This window comes from Diachasmimorpha longicaudata, chromosome 4 (assembly GCF_034640455.1).
Source record: "Diachasmimorpha longicaudata isolate KC_UGA_2023 chromosome 4, iyDiaLong2, whole genome shotgun sequence".
Classification (NCBI taxonomy): domain Eukaryota; kingdom Metazoa; phylum Arthropoda; class Insecta; order Hymenoptera; family Braconidae; genus Diachasmimorpha; species Diachasmimorpha longicaudata.
The window spans coordinates 982,630-1,000,877 of record NC_087228.1 but is presented as its reverse complement, the minus strand read 5'-3'; the positions used below and the strand labels follow the sequence as shown (position 1 = coordinate 1,000,877).

General features: G+C 39.5%; 1 protein-coding gene across 1 annotated transcript in view; it reads right to left on the bottom strand.

Moving 5' to 3' along the window:
- LOC135161900 (LIM and SH3 domain protein Lasp) overlaps window positions 1-18,248 on the bottom strand; it is a 93,365-nt gene that overhangs the window by 44,169 nt on the left and 30,948 nt on the right. Inside the window, exon 2 of the mRNA XM_064119879.1 lies at window positions 16,821-16,915. Coding sequence (XP_063975949.1) covers window positions 16,821-16,915 — 95 coding nt within the window. The remainder of the gene's footprint in view (window positions 1-16,820; window positions 16,916-18,248) is intronic.

Below are 18,248 nucleotides of genomic sequence, written 5' to 3'. Positions count from 1 at the left end.
GATACCCCACTACCCATTAAAACGAGAAGAGGATTAAGTCCATCACGTGACCAGTGTCAAATTTAATAAATACATAATTACTGTTATAACATCGTTTTCCCAAATCATAAAGAATATTTCCTGATAATTCCCAAACGATTTTACATCTGTTGTGATTTGAATTTTGTTATTCGCTCAAGTATTCGCCAAGTATACAGTTGAATATGCTTTTAATGATTCTCAATTAACTTTTCGCGCCCAAATTAGAAAGAGACTTTCCTGAAATTTCCCAAGTCATTTCCCAATGGTTGCATGCATTAATTTATGGACCTAAGCAATCTGTTCGCCAAGTATACAGCGATCCAATGCCGTCGATTTCTATCTCCCAACACCCAGCTCACTGAAACTCTTCCTCTTCTAATTTTTTAGTTGGCTTTGACTACAAATCTTGCGGTCGTTATTCCCAATGTAGGAACGTTACATGTGAATGGGTGGGGGTGGTAAGGTAGGGAATAAGATAGCATAGATAGAAGGCGGGAAAGATTTGAAATAGTGGTTAGACTGATTTGTGGATAGATTTTAAGTAGTTGTGGATGAGGTAGGCAAGTTTGGCGCTTGGGTCGGAGATTAGCTTTAGGATATTGAATGACGAAATTTTTAATTTTTTCCAAGCTTTCACAAAGGGCGTGTCTTCATTCGTGTAAATGGGGCAGAACCAGAAAATATGGGATAAAGTTTCGGGAAGGTGTCATTCACAGAGTGGGGAGTTGACTGTTGTTTTGTGAAAGAGGCGGTCGTTGAGGTTGAAGTGGTTAGATCTCATTCTAGAGATTGAGGAAATTTGGAGTCTGTCAATATCTAAGGAGTGGAACCAGGGGGGGGGGGGGCAAAAACCTTTGTAGAAGTGTTTGAAGTAGAGGGAACCTTTACGGATGGGCTTTTGGGTTCTGAGGAGTTTGGCGGTTCTGGCTTTCATGCTTCGCGTGAAGTGTGAACGATTCTCTGAAGTGTGATGTCCTGGGGGTGAATAGAATAGATGGCACTATTAATCGGCCATGTTAACCCGCCAGTATTTGAATTATTATTTCAAGATGAAATTTCAATGCCGTTGGAAAGTTTTGGAAAAAAATCCAACAGAACCACCACAATGATAAATAATGAACAAGGGATGAATAAATTGACTGTCGTTAGAAAAACCGTTACACGAAAACATAATTCTCAAGTTGTTGAGTTTTAATCTAGTTTATTACCCTCAAAAACTCTGGATAAAGGCTGTTCTTTGTAAAACTAAAACTTGAAGACAAAAGTCAAGTCAACGGTCACGGTCCCAAATCGTGAAATTTGAGCCCTGCTTATTTTAACGGTTTTCTGGATTACATCTTCGACACATGTGGGATCCATTGTTCATTGTTTTGTTGTACAAAGAGGAATCTAAAACTTTCTGAGAGGAGGACTTGCGTGCGCCACTTGTGGGGACTGGTGGGGGTTACTGGACCCAACCCTTAGCAATTTAAGTTGAGATAAGTCAGTTTTATCACAAATTTTCTGCTAGCAGCTTCCCTCCGTTAGTCTTTTTAATTCGTTTTCAAGAGTTTAATAAGGATCAGTTATAGCCAACTTTTATGTACGGATCCAATTTACATTTAGTTTTTATCAAATAAAAGTGTTAGCATACTCTTCTAAGCAGTTGTGTTATTAATTTATTATTGAATTACCCAACAATTTAATTGCCCTCAACCTGGAGAAATCGACTTCGATGGAGTCCTCATTAGTTGTTTAGCGGTTGACAGATCCACCTTCAAAATTTGGCGCTAAATATTTTCAATGGCGCCACTGTCCTACTGATGATATTGATAGGACATAAGGATAGGATATTGATAGGTCAGAGTGGGGGATGCAGGTGTTTTGAAAGATACCGTTGGTAATGGTCTCTTTGACATGTCGATCCGGTACTTCATTGCCTGGGATTCCCACGTGGGAGGAAATCCAGATGAGAGAGACTCCAAACAAGAGGAGAGGTTGGAGCTTCGAGAAAAATACGAGGTCGTCGGCGAAGGCGATAGCTTCAGCCTGGAACTGGTAGAGTTGGGGTACGAAAGAGGTCTAAATATTGAATAGGATAGGGCTAAGGACTAGTCCTTGGCCTGTGCCTTTGTCCATAGGGTAAGGACCGTTGAGCTCATCTTGTACCACGAAGTAGAGGTGGCCGAATGCTAGTAGGGAGTAGATGAAGTCGGCTAATTTTTTAGGTATTCCTAGGCGGACTAGGTCGTTGTATAGAGAGAGGGGGTTGACATTATCAAATGCTCCCTTTATGTCGATGAAAACACATGCAGTGAATTGATTGGAGGCGAAACATGTGACGATTTCGGTGCTTAACCCTTTCGCTACGAGCGGTGACTATAGTCACCCAACACCTCACGCTCGCTATGCACGAGCGGTGACTATAGTCACCCAACCCCTGACGCTCGCTATGTACGAACGGTGACTATAGTCACCCGCGAAGTTTTGTGAGCAGAGTATATTTGTTATCTCCATAGTTATACCGCGGTATTGAGCGTATCACGGGCGATTACAGTTGTTCCGCAAATGCACACTTTTGGCGCGGCGGCTCACTCAACGAGAGAAGCGCGCCGGAGAATGCGTCCGTAGCGAAAGGGTTAAGATCGAGAGGTTGTCGGCGCAAGACCGGAGTTTTCTGAAACCGAACTGATTATTTGGAAGGACTTATTCAGTTTCTAGCCACCACGTGAGTCGGTTGGCTACTAATTTCTCGAGAAGTTTGAGCGTGCAGGAGGCAAGGGCTATGGGACGAAATTTGTCCGGGGTATTTTTTGGGAAAAGGAAAACTAGGAATTTTCTCCACGAATTTGGGAATTTTTAAACCACTTGATTTTTTGCCGGACCAGGTTAATAGAGGTGTCTGTACTTGGGGATTCACAAAATGTGGACCACCCTTTTAATTTTTTTTTCTGAGCATGAGTTTGGTAAGGGTAGTTTGGTTTTGCACCACAATGTAGTTGTCTAGACAAATGAATTTTCTGAAGAGGGATGTGCCTTTCCTCGTGAGGCCGACGACATGTGCGCAGTTTACATTCCACCAGGGAGCTGGGGGAGAGCATCTGCGGTTATTTTTATTGAAATTTTTGGACAGGTCTTTGGGTTTTGGAGATGAAGCTTGAATTGCTGACATAATGAGATCAATTAAGGATTCGTATTTGAGTTGGGGGGGCGTGGAATTTGGGATATTGCTGATGAGGTTTTCGTTAGCTTCAAGGTATTCTTGGAAGGCATCCCAATCTACCTTGGAATGGTTGAGTTTATAGGAAAAACGGTTGAATTTGTCGGGAGGGGCGTTCAGTAGAGTGGCAATGGGGAAGTGGCCGCTACCCATGTGAAGATTGAAGAGCTATATTGGACAACGCAAGAGTGAGGTCCGCGCATGGGGGAGGCGAGTTGGGGGGAGTGACTCAGATGGAAGAGCCATCGTTCACGGGTAAAAGATTTGAGTTCGCAAGATCATCTAGGAGTTCAGAGCGAGAGGGACAGGAATGGGATGCCTCCCCATGCCTCTGAGTGGAAGTTGAAGTCCCCAGCTATGATGGAAGCATGGGCGTTGGCGGATTTGGAGAAAAGTTGAGTTCACTGAAACTCACCTAAAAGCCTATAAGGATTTTGCTTCCCCACTATTGTCACCGATCCAGATGGCGCAGAATGCCATCTGCTCGGTCCCCCACCTGCTGTTTTCATCCCCACTCCTCGGTTTCTATGGTAAATCCTGCTGTTAAATCTTCGCTAAAATTGTGGTTTTGTTTTTGTGGTTTTTGCGAACAAAAAATTATGTCATCTTGTGCGTTTCAAGGATGCAAATCGGGATATAGTACGAATCCGAAAAAAGTACATTTTTTTCGGTTCCGAAAAAATAATTAGCAGAGTGGAGAATCGCATTAAATCGTGATGATTTGAGTGCCGGGAGAGCTGTGTGCGAAAAACATTTTCGAACTCATGAAATAGATTGGACGCAGAAAGTTGCTGTAATTGGGAATGGTCGAATATACAGAGTCCACGTGCCTCTTTGATAATATCCTTCAGGGCATTTATACTTTCCCGTCGTTTTCTTTCCCTTGCACAAAGCATGCGACTGACATACTGTATATAATTATTCGGTGTTTTTTGGTTGTTCGCTTGCAGGAATTCTGCACGGATTTTAATCGAGAGGAAAAAAAAAATCATCTCGAAAAGGGAAAAATGGCCAAGATGTTTAAAACGTAATTTGCAATCCTATAATTCTAAAAACAGATAGAGAATTAAATTCTATGTATTTTTTCATTATTGTATGTATCTAGCTAAGATAAGCGCTTAATTCAATTTTTTATCTATACATATATAAATTACGTGTCGAGTTGTTTATGCGAGATGGACTCTTAAACTACTTAACCGATTTTAATGAAATTTGTACACCGCGTGTGGTTTGATTCAACTTGGAAGATAGAATAGCTTACATCTTACTTTATAGTCGCAATATTATTTTATTAAAAATTATTTGTCTATTATTTGACATTCACACACATTCTAATCTGTTAACTCCAAATGATTTTAACAGATGGCGATATCTATTGACTGGATTAAGTAATCAATAGATGGCGCTGCTATGTGAAACCTACAAACGTGTCATATAACGTACAATTCAATAACATAACCACCACGTGTTGTTGAGGCTAAAATATAAGTTAAATATATTTTGTACGAACGTAACAAAAACGAAATATCGTTAAATTCAATTATTTTTACTTTAAAATTTTTGGTGTTAGCTTAACCGGCCACGTGTTACTTAAACTGAAGGGTAAAATAAATTCATATTATAGTGAAGATAATAGTGAAGCTCAAAACTATGCAATTAGCAATTAGAATATATACATCTAAGTATTATCACATAGTGATAGAAGTTAATTAATATATCCCTGAGAAAATGGTACAAAGCTCCCCACACGTTTTCAATAATTGTACAATTTTTTTTTCATTATTTTTATTTAACCCCTATTAAAAATATTTTGCACTTCTCATTTCATTGTACTATAATAGCATGTTTTTCTTTTTTTTTCAAATATTTAACGATTAAAATTATTATTTCAGTAATATGCCACCGAAAAAATGTAATCTAAACAACGCGATGAGCAAAGAGGCACGACGCAAACGTGTTGATAGAGCGCATCAATCGGCAGAACAAATCGCAACAAGAAATTCAGCTCAAAGAATCAGGACGACAGAGAGTCGTGCACAAGAATCTCAAAAACAGCGTGACGAACGTTTGCGACAGACTATTACGAGAACAAGAGCGGCATGAGAACAAAACATAGCTATAGCACGAGTACAAGAACGACAGAGGCAGCGGATTAGGTTAGCTAAAGACAGGTTAACCAAAAATATTATGCACCAATTAGTGCTAAATTAAATTAAAAGTATTTATAATTGAAAATAATAAATATTATTGTTAAAGATTTAAGACTCCCTGCTCTGCCTACCTCATTCATAAGTTTAAGTGTTACATGTTATTTACTAACAACTTTGTAATATACTCATTTGTTACAAAATTGAATAAAAATAATAATACATGTTAAAATTAATTCTTTTGTATTGATTTTGGCTTAATATCAGCTGCACGAAAATTTTAATTAATCGTGTTGAAAGTCCTTCCCCTTCAAATCCCAATCCAGTGGATTTTTATACCAGCTTTAACGTCTTCGTTCGTAAATATTAATTTCATTGTACTAAGGGGCTACGGTAGTAGAAAATCTGTCATGGAGGTCGCCGTATTTTTTTACAAATGGCATCTAGGTAAAAAAGCATGGTGATCACCCTGACTGATGTTCTCCTACCGTTCCTCCTAAATAGTTCAGTACAATGTATAACAACACACGTTTGTTACACTCCAGCTAACAATTTAATATCACTCGAGATGTGTAAGGGCTTTAATTCTCAGTTTCTCTTTGGATGAATCACTTCTGATAAACACGGACACTTTTTTAAAATTGTTATTCATTGTTACAAATGGTAAGGTTACACGAGTAAGCGAGAAGGATACATTGATTTTATTTTTGGAACTTAGGTTGCACTCTTGATTTTACTTTGAGATTACGCGGTTAGAAAATTGAGGGTTTTTAGGCTACCCTTTCACACGATGTCGCTGATAAAACTAAAACATTTTGTCCAAGAGGTTCGAAGGCTGGAGGAGGGAATCCTTTCTTCGCCACAACTCGCAAAGATTCTGATTGGTCAAAAAAACATAAAACCCCACCCTTTGAGCTGGGTATTTGAAATTTGGAATGTAAGGGAAAATTCGTTTGCATGTGTTAGGAATGAGCCGTTGGGGAAAATTGAACACTTGGAAAAGAAGCAAGTACACGGCTGGCAACGGATTATGTCATAAACTGGACTCTACGTATGAAAGGACTAGCAACCCTGTCTTCTAACATATGAAGAAAAAATGAGAGAAAAGAAGAAGAAAAAAGACGGGAACCAGGAACGCGCATGATTTATGGCGGACCGCTGAAAAGTAGAAAGTGAATGGGAAAGTTTGAGCCTCCAGCTCGCGACCTCTCCTTATTATAGATATATTCCTAAATTATTATTACAGTAACCATCATTATTACTGCTACTTGATATTACTAAATTCCGAGAAGAAATCATTTTGTTGTTGGAGACGAAACACAATGTAATATAACAAAAACCTTAGCCACAGCAACGCGTGGCCGGATCTGCTAGTAATATACTAAATGGAAACAAATTATCGTTTTTTCTTTATTTTCCCCAAGCGGGACCGAGCAGGTTGCCATCAGCGACACCTAGAACGTGACAGTATCTGTGCAGCTATCGGGCAGGAGTTTCAGTGGGATGCAACACCCCCTCCTCGAAAAGCCGCCGAACCTACACCACATTGTGGAAACCAAAAACACAAATATACATAACATCCGATCCACCTTCTCTATATACCAGCCCCACAGAATACTCCTTCAACACCGCTCCACAATTAACTCTCATTCTCACCTAGTCTCATACCAATGCCCTTTTAAGGTATGATTCAGGAAGGTATTCTCAAGTGAAAACAGGGGACAAGGCCCCGCCTGCGCCACGAGGGCGCGCGGCAGTCACTTTTACCTTCCCTTCAACTCCTGGTCAACCCCACTCTTCTAAGCTGTTCGGCCCTGCTGAGATGATTTTGTAAAATGCAAAATAATTAAAAAAAATAAATGTGAAAAAATTCTTTATAAAGACGAAAATAAAGGAAAAACACAAATAATAAGAATCATGTTATTTTTTGTTTAATTAAGTATCCATTTCCCCATGATTTTTCCACTCATTCCCGCGAATTACTGAACTATTTGATAATGAAATATAGAATAATCTATTTTTCTATTGATTAGGAATAATGGGATGCTAGTAATATTCAAAATAATGTAAGTAAATTCATTGATTCACGTACAAATCAAAATGTTTTTTCACGAAGGGGCGTTGGAGTGGGGAGAGATTTGTTTATGATTCGCGATCGTCCATTGTTTTATTCTATCGAGACCTGTAGGAGTCGATTTACACATCGTGTGCGAATTAAATTTGTGAAAATGGTGGAATCTTGTGCAATTGTGAATTGTAAAAACTCATCGAGGGACAGTTATCGGTTTGTGGTGATTTGTTGCCAAGTGATAAAGCATCCACAGTGGATTGTCAGTTGTACGAGGTGCAAAAGCAACAATTTGTTTTTATTGTCTCGTTCGCCAATAAATATATTTTGTTTAACAATCCATTGATCATAGGAACACTTTGGCAACGATCAACGGGAAAAGAAGGGTGATAAGGAGATGCTGAAGAAGGATGCTGTGCCCGATATATTCAAAATCACTAAGAACAATGATCAAGGAATGCTGAGGTAATGTGGACATCTGGACTAAAATGGACCACCATTCAAAAAGTTCCATTATTAATTTTTTCCATTTTTTGACTAAGAAAGAGATAAGTGGGATACTTGACAATGTGTGGATTGATAGGTTGGGAAGTGAGGTTCACTAAAAAATTAAATAACGAAAAAAAATCCCCAATGATCATGTCTATCAGCCAATGGGTTTTCAAAATTCTAATGGACTCTCTTTCACCAGGGGTTTTTATGGAAGATTCATTAAATTTGTCAACAATTTTGAAATATTTTTTTCAAAGCTATTTTGCACTTACAGGTAATAATTTAATAATTTTCAACAATGCATTTATCGCTTTTGATAATCATCGTATTGTCTTCAGGACTCACAACTCTAGCGGGCAGCCCTGAGAAGACTTCGATGGAAGCTTGTCTCTCAGCCTTTTCTGGCACTGTTGATGAGGATGAGGGGATGATCGACAATCATCGTGATCTTGAACGCCTTCAATGTATGACTCCACAAGAGAATCACGATATAATTGCTCCTTTAAGAGCCGATATTGAAGAACTGAATAGAGACATTGTGGCAACAAAGAGAAAGCTCTCAGCAGCAGAAAGAAAGGTAATTTCAATTGATATTATTTTTATTCATGAATTGAAAGAAAAAAGGGGGGTTCCCAGGAGTGGATTGATGGAGTCGTGAAGCGAGAGGCTGAAGTCATCCGGGCTAAATGAGAATTTTTTTCCTTGTGATAATTTTAAAGTCAATTCCATAAGGTGTTGGTCATTTTATGATCGAAAATATTCCCCTATGCTATTCATATTCTAAGCCCCCCTTTTTACGCGTAGGCCCGGGATGCTGAACAGAAAATGAAAACTTTGAGGACTAATCTGAAGAAGTTTCTCAATGATGATCAAATTCTTTTTATGCAATGCGACGGTCCGACCTCGAACACCCGACGTTGATCTGAAGAAACCATCCGGAAAGCAGTCCGAATATTGTGTAAAGTTCGTGTTGCTGGATATAAATATTTGCGGGAGGAGGAACATATCCCATTATCCGCATATACGACGATCTTCCATAGGATTTCTCACATTACTTTTGAGCCGGGTGTGACACCTGAAATTATCAAATGGCTTGGAGAGAAAGTGGCGCAGGATGAAACTCCCAATGCTCGTCTCTGTGTTTTGAGCTTCGACGAAATGACGATCCATCCGGCAGTGGAATACGACCGTGGATTGAAAAAATTCATCGGTTTAGTGACTCCAGAACTTGCTCGAAATGAAACGGAAGCCGCTACACAAGCTTCCCATGCTCTGGCAGTCGTGGCTCGTGGAGTTTCTGCACATTGGAAGCAGCCAGTTTCCTATGCCCTAACAGGTGCATCTATTGATGCTAAGAAACTGTGGAATTATCTGATGCAGATCATTCAACTGCTTGCTGATGCCGGACTCCATGTTGTATGCTTGTCATCAGATTCAGGACCTGGCAATCAACCATTGTGGAATTCTCAAAGTGTTCATTGCATTCAAAACTAATGCGTCTTGCCCTCATCCTCTCCAGGAAGGAGAACGACTATGGATGGCTCCAGATCGTGAGCATCTCGTAAAAAATATGTGGTGTCAGCTGGAGAGGATGGATTTTTACATCCCCGCTGAGATAAAACTCGCCAACAATCTGCCTGGGATGATCATTTCCATGCAGCATGTTGTGTCTGGTCGAGGCTAATAATTATTTAGGTGGAACATCTGCAGCCTGGCAAATTCAACAAAATGAATGTCAGGCTTGCCCGTGAGGTTTCATTCTTCCAGTCCATGAATGGTACTCCATTATGTCTGGGAGACATAAGAGTGAAGCCCTCGGGAACGACAACAGGAGTAACGATAGGAGGAAGAAGCTGACGGAGTTTGTGGAGCTAGTGAAGGCCTTGACATTCAGTAAGCCTCCTCAACCGAAACCAATTCAACGTGGCATAGAGATGTCTACTCTAGCTACGTTGCAGTTCTACGAACAATACGTGCTCACCAGAAAAATGAAATACTTCCTCCCGAGTCGGTTCGGTTCGAGTCCCTGCGAGAATTTGTTTTCTCAAGCTAGAGCTGATGACATGCACCCTCGCTCAGTTCGTTTGCGTCACAAATTCCGACTTCTAGCAGTGGCTATGTTCTTGAAGGTCAGCAAGGACTCTTCGTACTCAGATGACGAGGAAGCTTATTACGTCGACTGTCTCAGGGGATGTAATAGACAGAGCAAGCTGGTAGAAGAGGAAAGTGGCGCAATGACAAATATCGCACTAGAAGCGTGTCAGTTATCAACAACCCAACAGTATGGTGTCAATTTCGTGGCGGGTTGGATTACGCGCAAGCTCCACGGATCCTGTGAAGAGTGTAATAACGCACTCGCTGCTCCTGGTATCGACACTTCTCTCCCGTAGCAGTGGACAGAAGAGATCAGCAGAGGAGGCTCGATTCACCCAACGGGTCAACTCCATGAAATCACGTTGATTTCAGAGAGTTTAGTGCAGAGTGCCGGGACGAGAGTTCTGCAGACACCAAATGTGTTGGAATGCCTCGCGACAGCGATCAATGAACAGATTCCACCCGAGCGGTCCCTTTTGTCTGTTCAAACCACGATTCAATCAAAATGTGCATTCACAAATTCCTGGACTTGCGTGTGCACGTTTTGGCGTTGAACACGTCTCAACCGGAAGTCGTGGTGGAATACGCATCTAAAAGCGGTTTCATGAGAACTTCTGCATAGTCTGCTGGGAAACGGAAAAATTCTCCAACGTGAAGGACTATCAAGTACGTGGCAAAAAATTCTCAGAAGATGCATTCATCAAAGGGAAGTTAAATATCATACATATGTACACTAATGTATGCCTTAGAAACTACTTGAACCTTCTTACCAATATTAAATTTATGAACATGAGTTTGAAATTGGACAAACGCATGATCATGAATTTAAAAATAGGTGGAAACTTTCAACTTGGCTCATTTCTCCACGTATCTAATGAACGATACACTGTTTCAGCTGACTCACCAATTCAAGGACCACAATAATCGCCAGAATGGGTTCCCGGAGCTCGATTGGGTGTTCCAGCTTTCGACGATTGTGTTCTACAATCTTGAATATGTTTTCTATTTTGATGCAATGGTTATTGGTAAGTTGAGAAGAGAGTAGGTGATGGGACTTACATGTTTTTCACGTTATTTATTTCTTTACGCTTCCAGGTTTGCAAATCATAATGATTGTCCATCCCTCGACTTAGTGGATTAGGCCTACGGGGGATAGCACTTTAAATAAAACGCGTCGATGACTCTACCTCTTGGGTGACGTGGAAAGAGTCTCCCTGTAAATATTTTATTTGTGCGAAAATGGAAAAACGTGAGCGAGAATGTATGAATGAATGAATAGATTCTTTAAAAAATCACCATTTATCCTTTCTTTATCCATGTTTTTCATTCTAATTTTCTGATTTCCATGCCAACCTTTTGTTGGGAGAAATTGTAAAAAAAAAATTGAGCGCCTTCGCCGAGATTCGAGCGCTCCACCGCAGAAATTGCCGAGTGGAGGGGACGAAACGCGCATGAGGGGAAGACGGTGTACAGCGCCGCGCACGGCTTCCAGAGGTACTTGTCCCCTGTTTTCTTGTCGGCGACATCAAAGTTTGAGAATACCCCCCTGAATCATACCTTATGCCCCTTCAGTCTACTCAGCGCCACTCCCACAATCAACACTTTCCTAGGCAGCAAATTCAAAGCTCGCTAAATCCTAATACCACCTTATGAGAAGAACTGAGCTCCACCCCCATATCTTGACCTCCACCCCCAAATCTACCCACACGGATCCAAAACGCAAGATTCGGTTTTGCTTTAAGCCACAAACTTCAATAAGGTAAAAGATTACTTCAATAATTACTACAATGGCTGCTACCCACCATGGTTCCAAAAACTGGACATTCAAAGACTCCAAATAACCACTATCTCCAGAGTAAGATCCAACACGTCAACTTAAATCAAAGGTTATATAGAAAAAATATAGTCAACTCCTCCCTCTGCTCCTGTAACCAAATAGAATCACTTACTGACATACATTGGTATGGTACCCCTTCCATCCTACATCCTCCTAACTTAGCAGATTCTCAAACATCTTCTTTGGCACTAACTACACGGTCTCGCGGATGTTGTCACTTAGCGTTAAGTGAAACAAATGGAGACGTGCTCTTACTGTTCTGGCACAGAAGAATTTATTTTATTGTGCATTTCTTTCCCTGGAAACTAAAGATGTTATAAATCATAAAAGTCTCTCCTCAATAATTCTAAAATTATAAATCCATCGAGCAAATCGTTTTCTTATGCCCGCTGAGTAAAATACTCAGTTTCGTTAATGGCGTTTTCCCCGCGATTCCTAAATTTCCGACAATTTCGTTTTTATATGGGGCTTCGGAAATATGATGATAATCACTCGTCCCTCATCAACGGCGATCGAATCTTGCCCGGATATTTCCCATCATCTTAAAACAATTTTATTACGGTCAATATTTCCCCACGCGCCTCTCCTCGAGGTCCGTGCTTTAGAGAACATTCCAAGACTTCGTTACAATATTACTACTTTTTCAAATTTATGAATTAGACTGTATCGGTTACATTCAATTGTCAAAATATCAGACAGACTCTCTCGAAATTTTACATGAACATTATTTGTTATCCGTTTTTAAATTACTTTTATAATAAACACAGATAATAAATAAATAACTGAAATATTTACAAACAAAATATCATTTCCCAACCACGTCTTCAATATCAATTCAGTGAATGAGTGTACACTAACCAGAAGCTTCTTCGAAAGCTCGACGCCTGGAGACTATGGTGTAAAATGGAAGAAAAAAAATGCAGTCTCAAGTCTAACATGCAGTTGAAGGAGAGGCTCTCCGCAAATTTCTCATACCTCCATTGTCGTTAAAAGCCGACTTAAATTCTAAAATGGAAAATATCTTCTAGAAATCATCTTACCAAAGAGAATGCTCAGCGATTGCCACAATAAGAGCAGGTCGCTGGTGCCTTGCAGCCGAATTATCAATAATTACATATTTGTTTGAATAACATATTGAGTGTAACGAGGTCATCACAAGAGAATACTAGCACTGTAACGTATTCACTCCTCAGCCCTCGTTTTTATCAATTTTTTTCCTGTTCGTCCAAGTTAAATGACATCAACGATATCTCCTCATTGATGCAGTCTTACTTGGACGTGGTATAGAGGAAGAAACAGTGAATTAGCCGAAAAAAAAGCAAACTGAAAATGTAAGTTTAATGGAGCCGAACGGTTGGGCGAGGTGTTAGGGAGCATCACATGTTGATAAATAATCGAAATAAACGTTTATTCATTGATCTTAATTTTTTTAAAACAAGGATTCGCCCCGAGACAGAAGATGCCGGGCAAATATGAACGCAAAAGAAGTACCTCAAAAATAAATTCATCAATTTTTATTCACTCGTGCTGTTCAAGTACAGTAGGTTATTATGATTTGTCGCACACCTGTGAGGCTACGCGTGATGCCCTAAACGCATGACGCGTGAGGTCCTAACGGGGCTGCCGGTGAACCCCAGTAACCCACATTCGTCGCGATTATACGTAAAATTTAATCGACGAATATGCGACGTTGTTTTATATTACTTCATTCTCTGTTTTGTTATGGATACTTTCGTCCCCTTGTACTGTCTGCATCAAACGACAAATTTCATAACCTTTTGAATCGAATATGGGTCGAATATGGGTAACTTTCGGGTCTTCATATTATCCAGTTCAAGAACGAAATTCAGTTATGTTATTTTGGGGCCATAACAAAGGAGACAAATCGATGAATCCTCTAAAATTTTCAGACACGAAATAGAAGGATCACAACATACCCGTCCATCCTCAGTTCCAAACTTCGATCAGAACATAGGGGTTTATTAAAGTTTAAAATCTACCCCTTGGCAAATTTTGAAATGTTGACGCCCCAAATAATTATTAACAAATCTGAAGAAAATGACAGTTTTTAATCTCAAGTAGAAACCGTCCCTGTGAATAGCTAAATTTCCCCATTTAAAAATCATTAATAGTTAGAAATTTCCACAAATTATTCGTGTTCCACAAGTCAATGACAGAATGAAATCTACGGGAACTTGTTGAGAGTTGAGACAAGAACAGAATTGTCCAAATTTTCGGCCTTAATTCTGTACTATGGTAGTGAAAAATTACAAGTAATCCTTCTGGCTCTGTAAATTTTATGATGATTTTAATGACAGATCAGCTTTTTCTCATTGCTGCTACTTTCAGCCCATCTCGATGAATTAACAAAAGTAAATGTTTATACTAGTCCTTATTCTTAAAAAAACTATGACATCTGAAATCGATCAATCGAAACATGGCGGACGTCGTTAAAAGCAACATAGTAGACAGTCGCGTAGCGACAGCCCATGGAACTTGTACACGAAAAATGGCACATTTCGCTACTCGCTGAGGGTACCATAACTAACAAAAAATTATAATTTGATTATTCTTGCGACAGGGTGTTTTAACTCTATGATTGGCAGTAAGATAGTGCGACAAGGTGCTAAGTTCTCGCACCTTCTACCGCCCCATCACACTTGTCGTAATATACGATTTCATAATTATCTTGAGAATAAATCGTTCTACAACGAAATGCAGAAAATGATCCGTTTTTCTGGAATATCGTCTCCGTACTAATAACCGTCCAAAAAGAGATGTAAAATCTATACTATACTACGCTTTAAGGGAAGAAATTTCCTTTCTCACGTGTGTGAGATTTACAAGCTGAGCGAATTATAATCGTACATGTGAAAACGAGATTCCATCCAAATGGCGTACATGATTTTCGATTTCGGTGTGTAATAAGCTGTCAGTGTATATCTGGCCAGTTAATGCCCGCTGAGTATAAAATATTTTCCTGCGTAATGTAATGTAATGTAATGTAATGCAATGTGCGTTTTAACTCTCAACAAATCGTCAAGGAGGATGCTTCTGAAAGGGCGAGAAGCCGAGACATTAGAATGTCGTCGCAACAATAAAACTGTCAATACGTTCGTCTGCCCTTAGTCAGACCCTCAATACGCTTGTCAGTGGGAATAAAACTGAGCCGCTACTCCCAGGAAATAAATAAGTCCGATGATTATAACACCCCTAATAAATTTGTAAAAAATATCAACTAGATGTATCAATTGACCAAATTCGTGGGTGCTGATGCGGTTGTGCTAGCAGAAAATGCCTGCTCTAAATGCATTTTCCAGGAAACCTAGTGGAGCAACAAATGTTTTTGGTGGTACAAAACAAATACATGGTTAACCCATCATTAACCGCTAGTCGGAAGTCCCAAATCACACCTCTGACGCGCTATCTCCATAGGGGTTTCTCAATTATCTTTCTGAGCTAAAAAATCTATTATTTGTTTTTTCGATAAGAGTACCATTGATCCATCCTCAACGACAAAATTAATATAGCGAAAAACAGAATTAGTAGCAATAGGCACTCCTCTCCATTTTTGTTTATTCGGAGACAGATGGAAGGTTGGAGAGAATGAGATGAACACTCTTTTACTCTACATGGCGTACTCATACTTAGAGACTCAAAGAGAATTCAGAAAATTAATGGCGTTGCCCACTAAATTTCTCCACAGATATGTCACATTTAAACGCGTCAAGGAGTCGTACAGAAAAAATTCTTCACCTAAACTCAGCTTACAACACAAAAAAAGGGTCTCCCGGGAAATAATAATTGGGGGTTCGTAAATTAAATGATCTTTACGAGTTGGGAATTTCCCCTTAACTCCCGCTTTGTCAAAAATTCTGAGAGGAAGATAATATTTTGAACCAATAGAAGAGTCCGTTTTTTAAAATAAGGTCTCCTACATTTCAGATCTCTCCGAAGAAAGGAAGAAAAAGAGTCAGCTTTTTGAGGAGGATTGAGATCGGGTATAAATCCCTTCAACCCTATTAAATTATCAAGTGTGTCAATTGTTTACAACATCTGAGATTAGTATCTCAGACGATTCTATTTAGTTGACTTCTGACGTACAACAAAAACATTGTGCAAAATAAATAATCAAGCCTTCGTTAGTAACTAAAATTCGTGTGTGCCAGTGTAGTCCTTCATTGTGGACAGGAGTCTCGACTCCGCTACCAGACCTCTTCGAATCTAAGTGTAAATACAAAGGAAATAACATTCCACACATAACACAGCACATCCACCTACGAATCGTGAATATCTCAAGTGATATTAAATTGGTAGCTGCAGTGTATCAACGTTCGGTTGCTACAACCATAATGGTGCAATTGGCATGGGATATGACAATTTGCCTCTGTTCATATAAATTATCAGCAGTAATTGTAACTTCGTGGTTTAAACTGAACGTTCCGTGTTACTAAAAACTATTACAATCCATAAATAATTGTCTATATAAACCTCCTTTCTTGAAATTAAGGGACAAACAAGCGTCTCAAATTTTGAGAAAATAAATTTTGTCATGTAGAGGCACAAAACCAAAGAATCCTTGTAATAGTGAAAGAGAACCGTTATCTTCATGTTAAAGAAATCCGTTGTCATTTTTCTTTCTTGTCTTGGCTTTCCCATCCGCAAGTGAGGCCTAAAGTTCTTACTTTGTTTTTGTTCACATGGATCATTCATTGTTTGTTACACTCGTAGGATATTTTTTCGGAAAAAGATCTCTCATACCCCCTCCTTTGAGTGTACCAATCGGGATATACCTGGGATTTACAACCCAGTGCAAGATCGATATTATTTTAAAAACCAAACTATCGCGTCAACTATCCCGTGCACTGAACTGACAAATTAGGGCTATGTTATCTACAGAACTCATATGCTACGTACAAACGAAATGATACTGCTTTCTTTTTGATTAAACTGAGTACTCACGCTTCACAATAGGGCTGTTTATTGAAGCCTTTGTAGGTGCGCATATTTAACGTCATTCCACATCCCTGGCACTTGAAGCATTGTTTGTGCCATGTCTGAAAAGTACATATTGTCAATTAATATATTATTTCAATGTTGTGAGAATGTTTCCAAAATAACACATGACTACCATTAAATAAAGCACACTGAGATAAGTTGTTAAAAAAAGCTGAAATAAATACGATAGAATTTTTTAAGATCCTAAAATCGAAGACTGTCAGGGTCAGCGGTGGGTCTTGGTGATCATTTGATTTTCAGAACAGTGATCATAATAGTATTCTTATTGATTTTAGTCGATTTCATCAAATTGATTCTTCTAATAATTGGATGATATCACTTATCAATTGATCATATCCCATGGGACTCCCTTGTCACTCACTTCAAATCGCCGCATTGGAATATAAAAATAATAACATGACAAAGGGGATTGGTCGATGAGCAAATCATGGTCACCAATCCCATGAATTCTCGAGTTCATCACCAGGTGACGAACTGATGTCGAATTAGGGGAGCCAGTAACGACGCCATTGAACCACCAGGGTGCTAGCGTGGTATATTGAAAATTCGGAAATAGGATTTCAGGAGTTGGCCTAGGCCGAGGACTTCTTCCGCGAGGGTGTTAGCCGTCAATCAATTCAAAATATTTTAAGTCATGTGGACAGAGATTCGCGGTTTCATCGAGTATTTGAGAATGGGCATACACATTTTTGAAAAATGTTATAAGCTTTCGTTTTTCCGGCGAATCTCTGCCCACTTTGATCAGTGAATCAGTATTCAATCCCTCATAATCGTCGGCCTTGTGGAAAATATGTTGCCCGAAATATCCTTTCTTTATTTGTAATCCAATCACATTGCTAGTATAAATTCTGATAAAACCTATTGGAGCTTACATTTCCAATACTTGTTAAAAATTAATTTTCAGATGCAATGAATATGTCTTTGTATGATTAGTATTTCTTTTATTTTGGTCTTTCCACTTGAGAGTAGAAAACATTTTTATGAGAGAAAATTCTAGGAAGTTTCCGGGTAATGTGTCTGCTCTGTTTTCCTGAATGTACACAGAGGTGCATGAGTGGGATCATTGTTAATGAGAGACATCAGGTCCATTTATGAAAGTCAAGGCGTGAGGTTGTTTCAATTATCTTATTGAGGGCCGGCGAGAATATTTTGGACCCCCGCCTGACGCACGCCCATCGAATTTCGGGAATTCCCCGAAATTATAAGATGGCCATTAGGGTCAAGATTTCCTCCTAGACGACCCATCAACCAACGTGATTAACAAGAACAATACCGACACCGACGATTCCACAGGCGGGAGTGAAGAAGAAGACCCATTGGGAAGGAGGCGTTTAAGACGACACCAGCCAGATAGAGGACATTAAAGCTACA